The following is a 14,820-nucleotide window of genomic DNA, read 5'->3' as shown; positions in this document are numbered from 1 at the left end:
GGAAGCCGGAAACAGGGAAATGCCCTCAGAAAACAGATTTGTCATTAAGAAATTTATTTGCACCCTTCCTGGGTCTACTCCATCCCCACCACCTTCAATACGTAATAAAAGTTATATGAATCAAGGAGGCAAAAAATCCTCTATCTTCTGCTTCTTGTCATGATCTAGTTATAGTGAGTGTTATCTGATAAACTAGCATTTTCCCACAGAGTAACCTTGGCTCCAATCACTACCATGAAGCTCTTTCTCTTCCTTTGTATAAAATCATAGTTCCTTGTTGTTGAGGCCCCTACAATTTCTCTGTTCTTTGCTTTCTTCCTCAAAAATCATACAGCCAAATTTTCCCTGAAGAACCTATTCTGAAATTTCAAGAGAATGACAGTGGACCCACATATTATGCTCACAGTTGGTTGGTAACATGAATTCTGTGAATTAGTCATTCTTTACAGCATAGGACTCAGGGTACGTGGCTCTATTGTGAACATAAAATTACTTCAAGATTTACGGTTTTGTAGTTATTGAGTAAATTGTTTTTAGCGACTAAAAGTGAAAAAAGTCTTTAAGCCCTATTTATCAGTATTCTTGCTAAACCGAATAGGTTTTGAAACATAATATCTTAATAATATTTCAATAGAAAGGAATTGATTATAATCGTTTTTACCCCTCTATCCTAGCAGCTCAATACGGTTACATTCCTCAGCTCTTTTCATTCTTTCTTAAATTTTAGAGAACTTAATATCCTATTAGGACCAGATGCTGAGAATATTCAAAATAGAGATAAAACGTTCTCTTAATGTCTTGATCGATTGGAATTGCTCCTGCAGAATCTCAGTGTGGCACTGTTAATTAACAGTAAGATAATTGGTCTCAATTTGCTTCAACATGTGAGCTAGGTGCAGAGAAATCCAGGAAGACGGAATGCCTCAGGATACATCATCAAAACGTGCGATCATAAAAGGCTTTTGGAATATTAGGAAGATAGTTGCTCCTGTTTTGAACATTTATATTTCTTGGTCCTCTCATCAACCCCAAAGTGCCTTCAATGAAACTTCTACTCCTGGAAACTACTTAAGAACAAATATAAAACATGCCTTGTCCATACTGAGTCTGCTGTACTGAAAATGGCGCCAGATTCCTGAGGTCTTTTCCCTTTCGGCAGAGTTATTTGTCTTGTGAGAATCAAGATAACTGTCGGTGATTTAAACAAACGTCATACAAACTTCTTACAACTCCCCTCCTGTAGAAGAGGGGTGTGTATTTTGTTATCACTTCCACCTGAAGGCAGACCAGCTGCTATGTGATTGAAGGCATGATCAACAAACTACAGCCTAGGGGAAAATGCAGCCCGCTCTCTGTTGTTCTGTAAATAAAACTTTATTGGAATAGGGCTATGTTCACTTGTTTGCAGAGCTTCTGCACCTCAGTGGCAATGTAGAGCGTCGAGACAGAGATTGTCCTGCAGAGCCTGAAATATTTACTATGGGGTCCTTTACAGAGAGAGCTTTCTGACACTGGACTAAAGAATGCTTTGTGGATTTAATCACTTTAGAAGGAATTTTAGAGCAATCTCTAAAATATGACTCTGGTTACAGCCCCATCTTATAGTAAGTACCAAAGAGTCCAGGCAACGTTACACAACAGTGAATCAACGCCGAACTCACTCTAGTCCCAGTAGTTTCAATGAAATGTTTCTGCTACTTAACCTGAACTCTGTTTGAGTGAGAACACTCAGGAAGCGCGGTGCATTTTTACCCGGTTTGTACACACAGTGGCATCCACTCACCTGGTCCTGCCCCTGGGCCGCTCAGATTGCTCGGACAGGAAGCTGGTGCTACTGGTCCTGGAGATGGCAGACACGTCGCTGACGTCACTGTCTGAGGATCTGGCGGAGACGCTGTCGCAGCTTCGGTACTGATCTGTATGTACGTTATACTAAGGACGGAAAACAAGAGAGCGTGAGCTCTGTCATCGGAGGCTGGCAAACAGAGACACACATGGTTAGGCTAACGGCTACTCAGCCCACATCAAGCAAAAGTGCACTTTCGTAAACACAGGTGTAGAGTCTAAAAGGACCCAAACGCTAGCATGATACATGGGTTCCAGTATCACAAACCGGCCCCCTTTGAATGGTAAGGAGTGGTTTATAAGGACTGAATCGTAAAACGAGAGTGTCAATGCTTGGGTGGAAAATGCATTGAATAAATGATTTGCACATACTTAAGACCTCAGAATTGTATTGTTTATTTTTTCTAGTACATCAGTTCATCTTCCCTTGCCTGGGTTTTCATCGTTGCCTACAGATTCCACTCACCTTCTACTCTATCCATGGGGTAGACTGCTTCCATCTGTCTGTGCTTCCTGAGTCTAAAACTTATATTCAATTTACCTACACACTTTCCCTATGCTAAGACATCACATTCTTTCAAATGTAACCAAAAAACACATCTCTCTGCAAAAAAGCACTGACATGAGAGCAGAAGGATTGTGCCAAAGACATTGTAGAGAAGGAGGTAAAGACGGGACTTTGACTTTCTTGCTATTATGGCTTAATTAGTTATTTTCAGGTTTAAACTATCAACTAAGTGCTGAAGGTAAAAAATGGATTCCTATTAAAATTTCGAGATACACTATATCTCATATTTAAATGTGTCTTTATATTTGTCTCTAGTATTCATTACCTGAGGTCTTAGAAAGCATTAGGTGAAAGATGAAAACTTGTGAAGATTTCAAAGCAGTTAATCTACTCTTTTTTTCTACTTCACTCTTAGTGCAAAGAATCACACAGTGAAGAGCTTTATACAGTCTCTATTTTTATTTTTCTATGTGTGTTTTAATCATAATAAATAGGAAGGTTATATAAGTATCTACAACTTTAAAATAACAAATATATACTTGATTTTCTATTGTTAGGTACTGGAAGGTAAGATAATATAACTTCTTATATAAAATAAAAGAACACATAACTAAAGGGACACATGACAAAACATTGGGTATTTAAGTTTCTTATCAAGCATTTATGTCCTAAGGTGTGAAAATATCAAATGTTTGCTAAACTTGTAGAAAAACTCACCCATCCTCTCAGTTCCATATCAAATGAGTTTTACTATATCTAAAATAATCCGAACACTCTATTTCTAAAAATTTGTATAAACAATTGTCTTGCTAAAGAGTACTAAATAAAATGATGCTAAATTGTAGATCTGTATATACAAAAAGAACTATAAGACAATAATACTTTTTAAAAACTTCTAGAGAAAGGATCATGTTTATTTAATAATCCTTCAAGTGTTAGTAGCTCAGGCCTAGGGTATTTAAATGTTAGTTTTAATTTTTCATCTCTCACGTGTATGTTTTGGGCAAAGAATTTCACATCAAGCATGAAAACAATTTCAAATTCATAGAGTATCTATAAAATTATCTTTCCAAAGAATTTTTTCATAATTGCATGATCTGTTTTTGAAAGCCATGTGCTTCATTATAATCCAAAAGGACATGCATATATGCTATTATGTTCAGAACTGAGCTATTTATATAACTTCATGTATGATTTAAAATTAATATGATTTATGATAAAGTAACATGATAATGTTTTAGCACTAACTTCTTCCCTATCTGATAGCGTGGTGCTGACTGACAGGATTCATTTCAATAAGAACTGTTTTTTATTTACAGAATAGATGTAAAAAGTAGGCTCACATAGTGGAATCTGAATTTAACTCTGTTACTGGGGCACAAACATATTTCCTATATGACTTGTTTCTAAAACTATTTTGCTATGTAAATATGTTATGTGATTATGATAATGTCTCCAAACATTGAAATGATAGCTTGTCCATGAGAGAATATGAATGAATTGGTTTCTAATACAATAAAAATTTGCCCAGCTGTAAGAGGTTTTCTGGCATGGCGTGACCCCAGCACAAATTCTCCCCTTATTTGACAAATGCCAATAATAAGCAGTGTAGACTATAACATAAGATCATGTGAGTGTGCATGGAATTATTTCTCCAACTAAGCAAATCCTCCGTTTCTATAAATCATGTCTTCTTCTCCTTTTTGTCTATAGACTTTTGCTATTCCAGCCACGAGATAAAACAAGGGATTTTAAAAGATTCCAGCCACGAGATAAAACAAGGGATTTTAAAAGATTGTCATATTAAAAATTTTTTATATTGGAGTAAAGAATAACCCACCATTCTGACACCATGTCACAGTTTTCTTCACATTGGTTATTTGAAGGAACGGAAAGGCTTTTATACTCACTTTATACTACTACATCTACTTATTTTCAAAATCTGTTAAAAGTTTGAATAATCACTTTGACTTTTCATCAAGCATGATTCTTTAAATTTCCTATTTAACAATTAAATATTTTAATAGAAATACGTTAATTATATTTTGAGAAATGTAGCCTCCTCAGGAGAAATAGACACTGATCACACAGCAGGGAAATTTGTCCTTGATGTGAGGGGAAGCTCTCATAACAGGGCTGCTATTTTCATAAGTAATAATAAACTCTTGGTAGCTGCCTACAAAAACCATCACGTCAAACGTCAATCCTTCTTGCTGTTCTTGGGTTACAGAAACACAAGTACTCTTTAAAATGTGAGGCCTACGTGCAAACTCACTCTCCAGTTATGAACTTTACTCCATCACCAAGGCATGCGACTCTGTCTAACATCAGTGAACAATTAGCACAGTGTCACATTTCAGAGACACGAAGTTTTGTGTTTTCTCAAAAGCTAAGTTAGTGCTAATTCCTTACTCGGGATGGAATTAGGTTCATTTAATACTTTAAAGGAGATGTCAGGTTTGAAACATCTTAGGAATTATACTACATGTGTCTGGTAATTCTTTGCCCTGAAGAAAATCTAGTTCTGTTGGTGTTTGGTTATAAATATTTTGAAAGCTGTTAACCAATTTCTAATTTGGCAGAATTTCAACTAAGGTGCATTGCTTCATCCAAAATGCCAAATGGATTAAAACACTAAAAATAAGTCAATAAAGGAATAAAGTTCAAAATTTAATGTACATTAAATTTATGAAAATACTGGTTCTCAACTATATCAATAAAAATAGATCTTTGTAAAGTAAATTGTAAAAAGGTTGAGGTAAAAGGCTAAATTTAAGAAAGAAAAAAATGCGAGAGGTTTAACTGGAATTGCTACTGGAAACTATTTAAAAATTTTATTGTAAGCATTCATTAGGAATCTTAGAATTGCAGAGAGTACTTACCTTTTACTTAAGATATAAAATTAAAAATAAGCTAATTATTTGTTATCTTATATTTTTTTCCTGTCCTATAGTCTTATGTTTGTAAAGATACCATATCTTTGATCTCACACTTATCAATATAATTTATAATAATTTTATTTATGTAATATAGTAGTATCAATGTATGCAGTAAGAGCAATAGTAATGTATTTGAAAGTAATGGGTTTTTTAATATTTAAATGCAATGAGAGAGGAAAAGGAAAAGAATGTCTGTGCAAATAAGGAAGGAATGATAGAATATGATAATTTAACTGCATGCAAATCAAAAGCCATAGAAGAATCTCTGAATCAAACTGGAGTCATGTGTACATTTCATTGATGTCAGAAGAGGAACGAAGGGCATCTAAGTTCCAGATCAGGAGTTGGTGGGCTCACCACTCCCTAGAAAGTCTTTGTTAATGTTGGGAAAGCACCTCCTTTCTTCTGAGGGGGCCTCAGTTTTCATGAATCTGGTAAATAAGAGAGGTGGAATTGAAGATCATTTTGAGGTATTTTCAAGTTCTAAATTTCTACCCATCAGAGAATTTGGAATTTCCCGACCAAGATAAACCTACTTTTTTTTTTTTTTTTTTTTTTGCGGTACACGGGCCTCTCACTGTCGTGGCCTCTCCCGTTGCGGAGCACAGGCTCTGGATGCGCAGGCTCAGCGGCCATGGCTCACGGGACCAGCTGCTCCACGACACGTGGGATCTTCCCGGACCGGGGCACGAACCCGTGTCCCCTGCATCGGCAGGCGGACTCTCAACCACTGCGCCACCAGGGGAGCCCGATAAACCTACTTTTGATTTCATTATGAATATGTGTTAGTGGTGATTTAGACTTCTAGGGGACTTCATTTTATAGTTTATTTTTTATTTTGTTTTTGATCAATGGATTAATGATGTGAGGCCTAGTTCAGAAAAGGCTTTCAGTCTTTTTACGCTGATTCTTTATTTATCTCTTTCTTGTTTCCTGCATTGGCTCTGCCTATCCCTGCTGTTCTATTTGACCTCGTCCTTTGACATAATGCTAAGAAATTAAGAAAACATTTCCAGCTTTAAAGATCGTTTCTAAATAAGAACATGCAACAGTGGAGGAAGCAAACCTAACTTATGCTGCTTCCTAATTCTTACTGCATTTGTGGTAAAAGCAAGCAAAAATGATGATGATATCCATAAAGACAGACAAATAGCAGATGAAGTAATAATATCATAAAGAACAAACTGGAGGAAAAACTATGTGGAGCTGGAATCAGCAACTCTGCAACATCAAGATATTTTGCTTACTGATTTTTTCTTTTCTTTACTGATTTTACTTTTTAAAATACTGTTTCAGACTCCTTGGGAGTTGAGCCCCGCTGAATCACAGCGACCTTGGACGTTGTCCAGTTGCAACCCTTCTGCAACTAAACTAAGATATAAAGTGATAAGATGGCATCCAGCACATATGGCTCTATGGTGGGCTGATGACAAATCAGATTTTGTCACCACCTCCATATTTTTGTGTTAGTCCCTGAATATCTGGCTATATAATGAACAACCTCCAATATTTAAAAATGAGTAGGTTTTTCTAGGTTCATATAACAAGCTAACAACGTTTTATTTAATTTTGAATTTCGAAAAGGTCATTACTTCCAAAAGTATTCTTGACATCAGATTAAAACACGGGTTTTCCTGTAGTGGCTGCTGCCACTTTTGTAGTATTCTAAAAAAAAGGTTTTTAAATAAAGCAGATAATAAATTTAAAATTGCTTCATGAAGTATAAAATTCTATGCACATGTTAATCAAAATTATCAGATGCTAGTTAGCAGTTTATAAACTCCTTATTGCCTCCATACAAAATAATATTGAAATATAAATTAAATTTTTATTCACTTGAAATTGTGTGGACCTCAGTTTCTGAGACTTTGAAATCAGTTATTTTTCTCACTAAAGACAGATCAATAAGAAATCTCACATCACATAATTTCTGTCATTCACTAAGAAATCTCATAGGAATATCAACCTCAAATAGTATTTAAGAGTATAAATCTATATCTTAGTATTTAAAATACAATATTAAGTGATATTCAAGCAATACAATGGCTTAAAATGGCTTCACATATCTTGCTTATTTATGTGAATTTGACCACGACAATCGATCATCAAGTGACTTTCATATCAAGTATTTTCATTTTCTTTTTAAATAAAACATTTAATCCAGGTTAATAGACAATATGTTACTAAACATATCTTGTGAAAATATCAAGAGGAGAGAGGTTATGATGCAAGAGCATCACCTGAAGGATAACCTCTCTCCTGTAACCTGGTGCTCACTGGTCCTACCTGCTACCCATAATGTACTTTTTTACCAGGGGAACTATTGGTTGGTTACTGGTTTTACCTTGGAGTATTGTTCGCGATCAAGTTCTCGACTAGAACCAGACCCTGTTGTCTGCTTAAATCGATGCACTTTCATTTTCATCTGTCTCGTTCGCTCCTCCACTACTAAGCTTGCTGCAAAAACACACAACGGGAGTCTATTAAAACACCGAAGCACCTCTGAAGAACCGAATGGTTTAAGATTGCAATGCTTTTGATACGACTTCAACCAAATAAAATTTCGAAATCACACGATTAACCAAAAAAAGGCAGAAGATACAACGCTAGCAACTGTCGCTCTAAAGAGGAACGTGACTCAAATCACACAGAATGGGGGACACAACGGTTAGTAACAAAAGCTAAGGATCCTATGTCTTTATCGGATATGAAATAATCTCAGTTCCATTCATGAGTCATTAAATGAAACCGAATTTAATTGTGAAAATATGCTTCCTGTTGAATGAACTGGTTGTTGCTTGTACATATAGATAGAACACATCACACAGAGATACACGTGTTTATTTACATGCATGCACACCATGTGACACCCTCAGCTGCAGGAGTCACTTAAAAACTCTTGTAATGGAAGAGCGCCTGCTTTTCTGAGCCATTCTTATTAAATCCTTCATTTCTACCAGCCGCTTTTCATGAATATTTTCCATTCTTAAAAACGGACTTGCTAAGAGAAAAGATTTGTTTTCTATTTCTGAAGAAAACATAAATGAAATTCACACTTTTTGAAAATGTGATATAGAACTTTAGCTCTTTAATTTAAATTTGTAAATAAACATGTGTATTCCAGTTATGCCTTTATCATCTCCTAAGTAACAGGAGTGATTGTTTAGATGCGAAGAATTACAGCCTTCAATAAAGTATGAGCTATTTTAAGTCAGAATCCATCACAAGCAGCTTGGCTTTAAAACCCTGCCTTTAATTTTTACATTCTTACAAATGAAGACTGAAGAATACAGTCGTGTGCGTATACCTGCGTTGTGAGACCTACGTTTATGTTTCACAACTTATCTCTTGCCAATCTCTGCAACAAGTGCTACAATTTATTTTTAAGTTGTGTATATACACCTGTATCTGACCACAACCCATACTGTTTTGTAATTCATGTACTGGGGCTTCTGCTAAGAGGCCCTGTGATTTAAAGGAGAGTGGACATTTTGATACAACTAATTGAGGTGAGTGCTGACTTCCTGTCTTACAAGGAGTTTATAAAGACACTTGTTGACACATTTTTTCCATTGCAGTGATTAAACATGGCCTGTGATCCCTGATAAAAGGCACTGACACTTGTTATAAAAATTCAGTAAATATGTAGCTTTTACTGTGTGTTCAAATACAGGCTCATAGCCCAGGAGATAAATACATGCTGTGAAATGTGTGGGTAAATGTTTTGCTTGTAATTTTCACACCAAGCTGTTAGATGTTTAGCTCTGTTTAAATTCAGTAAATTAGACGATTATCAATCCCTAATGTCACAGTTATGTGGATGAAGCAATCACGCACACTTGCTTTGAAAATGTTGACTTGAGACCGTAAGTGATGACTATTATGACTAAAGGATGGTTCAATAGAGATCTTGAGAAAAGCAGTTCAGAAATGTATTAATTACTTGACAATATATAAGGAGTCATAATAAGTAATATAAAGCAAAATGCTACTCAAGAGAATTAGGAATTGAGACAAGTTATTGAAAAATGTGAGTTGTATTTATAGAAGACTGTATACCCAATGAGAAAAATGTACATGTGTCTTCTTTCTGCCATCTGCCTGTGACGTGGTACTTCCTGGGTCACTGCTTTGAGCTTTGAGGAAGTCAAATGAACTGTAATCAGCTGTACTGTACGATTAAAGCTTAAAGCAATTCCAAGTAATCTCTATTTGTGATAAAAGCAGATTTAAATGGTGTTAGCTTAATCTTCTCAGCAAAGATATTAATTTAAAGAAATTTTTGACGTTGATTAGCCCATAGCTTTGTGACCTTTACGTTTAGCATCATGTAATTCTTAGGGGGTCAGTTACTGGACACTGAAAAGATTATTTCCCAAGATGTACTGCCTGAAGCAGCTTGAAGCAGTTCTGGTGATTTAACCTTGCCAGGACAACACCTCATTGCTTTAAATAGAATTACTTGGCTTATGATATGGTTGATTTTAAATCTTTACTTTGCAAAACTCGAAACTAAATCATAAGAACACAGTGGTAGCCTAACTGAAATGAATCCTATAGTTTTTCCCCTCTGGGCTTGGGAAAAAAGCTTATTAAGGAAAGATATGGGGACACTGAATTCCTAGGGTGAGCCTGAGGGACGCAGCAGCTGGTGGCCAAGAAGCCATGACAAAATTAAGCAAGAGAATTCAGATTCTTTTCAAGGTGGTGTGTGATTAGCAAAGTACCTGTGGGTTCCAGCTGCCCCTTAGAGAAGACCACGATTTTCACCTCCAAGAATTAAGGACGGCTTTCCATCTAATGAACCTGGAAGACTCTCCAGGCAGATTGTTTTGTCAAAAGCTAGATACTTTCCGTTATACTTTGTTTTTATTGTTTTCTAAAACCAACTGCATCCAGACTAGCAATTCTGCAGGCTTTTGTAAAGTTTACAAAGGTAAATGCGATTTCCTTTCTTTCTTACTCGTTTCATTTCTTTTTTTCCCTTTATTAAATGTGGTCTTTTTTTTTTTTTTTTTACTCCTGGACAAGGCTGCTCTGTGTGTTGTATCGCTCTCAAGAAGACCTGCTGGTGGTGGCGACAGCTGTCATTCTGCTTTCAGAGTAAACTCACTGGGTATGGAAGCAGAGGCAGAACAGACAGGACCAAGGCCAATACCAAAGGAAAATGGCAGCAGTAGCAGGCTTTTTAAAGACTTTAAAAAATACCAACAACAAACCAAATCCCTAAAATGGTTTTAAATGACTTCGCTTTGACCTTCCAAAAACGATTAATGTACTATCTCTGTTACTAAACAAGTGAAATTTGACCTCTTCTAATCTGTCAAAGAAAGGAAATCTCCAAATTAGTTTTTTTTCAAAGTCATGACTAGACCCCTTGACTCGCCAGCAAAAAGGTAGTTTGTTATGTCCTCACTGTTTGCTCTCGGATTCCAAGATCAGAAGCAAAATGCAAACAGCTTATCATTGACCTACTCATATCAAAAGCCAGATAATTACATATAATTAACATTAAAAAAACCATTTCTCATTATTTCCTGATTATGTGTACACTCGTGTGTATTCTAAAATAATTGTTTATACACGTGATCATGTTTCAGTAAAATTGTTTTTCGTAAACATCAATGAAGAGGCTTCAGTGTTAATTTGGCAGTTCTTTAACTTTTCTACAGATTTTTCTTATTTTGCATTTTCTTTTTCAACTGTATATTGTGGAATAAATTGACATCGTTACTGGATTATGGGTGTGTCAATCTAAATAGTAAGAAAAATTTATGAGTTAAAATAGAATATTTGTCACAAGTTTGAACCAGAAGACATGATGATTAAGGTACATGATTTACAGAGAGAATAACAGATATTTGGTAATGATTAGAAATTAATTGAATCCTTGGAATATGATTATCTGTTAAGTATCTCACTAAAAGTAAAATTAACCACAGCCCAGAGAGCTCAAATATCTTAATTTGAAAAGAATGATTACTGATCATTTAAAATTTCTATATTAACAATTTTAATACCAATAGCAAAATTAAAACATGAAATAAAATATTTTCTAATTCTTCCACAAATCCTAGCATTAAACTCACATTTTAGGAGCATTCTGAATACTGCTAGCCTTGGAGACCCACAAAACCACTGAAGTGTCAGTTACTATTCCTTTTTAAAAAGATTTTAAATTCGGGGACTTCTGGTTTTTTTTTTGTTTTTTTTTAAATTTCAAACACTGCTACATACTAGAGAGTGAAATAACCCCTCTCATTTTCTATGACAAATATAATTATCATGTAATTTCACTTAGTCTTTTAATGAAAATATAGCTTACATATAGTACAGCTATTTCAGTTATAATTGCCCCTAGAGTGATAGTAACGTAATTCATTTCTCCTAGCCCCTAGGGTGTAATTAACATTGTAATTTCATACAGAAGCTTTTTTTTAAGAGCTGGAACTTTTCACTGGGCTTTCTACAAGCTGACTGATGTGTTTGATGTTGAATAAATTGTGCTTTTTAAAAAGCAAATATTAATTTACCTAAAAGATATGTATTGAACTTAATCTGTTTTCTTTAGATCAACTTTACTCTATATCCACTGTTATTTTTAAACTCTGGTATTTTTATCCAATGAATGTACATATATCAAATATCAGCTCAACATTACAAGTAAGAAAGTATAAAACTAGAACTTTTTTTAGAGGTTAAGCTAAAACAATACTTATGAAATAATTTCTTGTCTTCTAAACTCAACGAGAATAACTGATTGCAGCATGCAAGGTGAGAAAAGTAAATACAATTTAAAAAGTAATTTATTAGAGTTTTCTAATGGAAAGTCTTAGGTATTATTAAAAATAAAGACATTAAAATAATTACTTCTCTTTTCATGCCCTATGTTTTGCTATGAATTCTAGTATCATAGATGATCTTTGGTGAAACTGAAGTAGCTGAAGTCATTTGCAAATATTGTGTTTGTGTCTGTATGCATTTTTCTAGATCTATCCCTTTCATAAGATTATTAAATAGGGCTGTGACTTAAAAAAAAAAAAAAAAGATAGCTTAAGAATCATGAATAAATCTTCCTTAACCCACCACTGAAAAATTTCTGTAGTACCACCTTTTCCAAAGAGAAATGTGATTTTCTGGGAAACTCCTTTGACTTAGCAGACATTCATGACTTGCTTTAAAATATTGTGAATATTATGATTCTGTGTAATTTGATAATTATGTTAAACATTAAATTTTCATAAATGTGGTTTAAATATTATTCACAAATTTATAATTATATAAATACAATTATTTACAATATATAAATATATATAAAAATATATATGCTCTGCTCTTCAAAGTCCTTAAATCTTTCACATTTCTCCCTATGCATCTAGAAATTAACATGAATTTGAAATTTCAAATGCTTGTGTTTATAGGCAAAAAAGATAATCCATGTAATATATTGTTAAGCCTGTATTTTCAAGTGTTCCAGGTGAAACAGTGTAAAAGAGAATAGGAATAATGAAAATTTCTATATTATTAAATATATTGAAGTAAAAAGATTATGAGTATTTTATTTTCTAACAAGGTTAGCTAGTTCATGTGTCAAAGGTGAAACATGGTAACATTTGCACAGGATAACTAAGCTCATCTAGTTAACTACAAAGTGCTGTCACACTTTATGATAGAAAACTTAACGCCTCTGCTTCCTTGCTGTTACTGATACAATGCGAGTTTGGACAGTCAAGCCCCGACCTTGGTCCAGTGCGTGTCTCAGAAAGAGCGATGATAAATGACTACACAACTGAAAGCTGTCAGGTAGAATTAAACAGATGGAGGAAGCACTTGCAATGTCTTAGTTACTGACAGCACAGATAAAACCCCTTCTCCGAAGCATTTTATTGTCAAAAATCAGTACTAGTGGGCACTCAAATACAATAAACAATAGGAAACGTGAAAATTATAAAGTAATAAAAGATGAAAAAATTTAGCTGACTGAATCTGTAATCATTATAAGCTATGCACAGCCTGAAGAGAAAGAAAGATGTTTTTATATTTGAAAATTCAAGACTGCAATGCTAGTCTCTACACACAGCCTTCTAGACTTTAGAGGAATACAAATTGTTAAGATGTGTGAACACTTTCCATACATCTGGAAGCAACGGAGTGAAATGGTCGGAACTCAGGACTGGGAAAGTTTGGCAGAGATGACAACCTTAGTGGCATCAGCATCCGTCACCGTGGCCTTGATCAGTCCTGAAATCTGTCCATTACGGAGTTTTCATTTGTAAAGGGAAGAGAAAGTAACTTAGAGTAACTTCCCGCGGTTGCAGTCTATGACTCTGTATTAGTTCAATAGGGTATTGATATTTTTTTCACATTTTCAAAAAATGGAAAACTACAATGACTTACTCTCTTGTAGTCAATTAACTGATTTCCACCATTTTTACTTTTTTTTTATTTGCCAATTTACCAAAACCATGGAAGTTAAGGGGAAAAATTTACTGGTTATATTTTTTGTTATTTTCTATCTTTTTTTTTTTCCAGTTAAAAGATAATGTAGTCCTTTCATGTTCATCCTTATCTTTGGAGTCATATGAGTATAATAAGCAACTTTGATAGAATACTTACACACCACCTCCTTTCCCCTGACATATACAGTATGTATAAATAAAGATTAAATGTTTAAAATATTTTGACTATACAGAAATGCCAGAAATGGGTCATTTTCCTAGAATAAAATGCATTTCAATTTGCAAGGGTAGAAATGTGCAAAACTGTTTCCCTTGCACCCCTGCATGATTCTCTTGAATGTTAAGGATTATGCTACAGTTACATAAACAATAAAATAAAATATAACATCTATCCAGTATGAGAAACATAAAACACAAGTAAGTAACATATTTAGTGAAAAACCACATTGCCTTTAAGGATTTTTAAAGAAAACAGCCTGTGTTTTAGTATAGGTAATTGAAATGGAATATTGACATAGGGGAAATAGGTAATTTGTCTGTATCATCACTCAAATCTTGCTGCAGCCCAAACCCCAAGGCTGTCTCTTGTTTTAGCTGATTTTCACTCCACTACCTGAAACAAAGCTCAGGATTTCCAGACCCAGATCTCACTTTCAGTGTCAAAGTTGCCAAGTCCCAGAGTAACACTGAAAATATTAATCAGATACTGGACAGATAAGGGAGTCAGATGAAAATCTGTCATTTTACCTTGCCCTTTTGTGTTACACAGAGTTAAACAGCTTTTTATTTTTAAAAGTTTTTAAAGAGTTTTATGTTTTGTCCTATTTATTATTTTCCTATATGTCTTTGAACAAAATGCCTTTTTTTAAAACAAAACTTTTGCTCATGGTGTTTCTAAACAGAACAGAGGCATTAAAAATTGGCTTTAAAATTCTTCTGTTTACATCTACATTGTAACATCTCTCTGGTTTTAGGCACATGATTTTTTTCAGTCTCATCCCTCTTGCTTTTATTTTTGTTTTGATTAATTTTTTAGAATTTTTATTGGAGTATTTACAATGTGTTAGTT

The 14,820-nt window shown here is 34.4% G+C and overlaps 1 protein-coding gene across 49 annotated transcripts in view; it reads right to left on the bottom strand.

Annotated features, from left to right (window-relative positions):
• The window catches only part of RIMS1 (regulating synaptic membrane exocytosis 1), a 474,220-nt gene that overhangs the window by 93,242 nt on the left and 366,158 nt on the right, over positions 1-14,820 (bottom strand). For 38 of the 49 annotated variants that reach the window (XM_060283406.1, XM_060283407.1, XM_060283403.1 and 35 more), the window contains 2 exons: positions 7,637-7,749; positions 1,784-1,932 (listed from right to left, as the gene is read on the bottom strand). The exons of the other annotated variants lie outside the window; for them this stretch is intronic. In XM_060283406.1, the coding sequence (XP_060139389.1) occupies positions 1,784-1,932; positions 7,637-7,749 (262 nt within the window). The remainder of the gene's footprint in view (positions 1-1,783; positions 1,933-7,636; positions 7,750-14,820) is intronic. 49 annotated transcript variants of the gene reach the window in all.

Source organism: Globicephala melas, chromosome 14 (genome assembly GCF_963455315.2).
Source record: "Globicephala melas chromosome 14, mGloMel1.2, whole genome shotgun sequence".
NCBI classification, from domain to species: domain Eukaryota; kingdom Metazoa; phylum Chordata; class Mammalia; order Artiodactyla; family Delphinidae; genus Globicephala; species Globicephala melas.
This window is presented reverse-complemented; position numbering and strand designations above follow the sequence as displayed.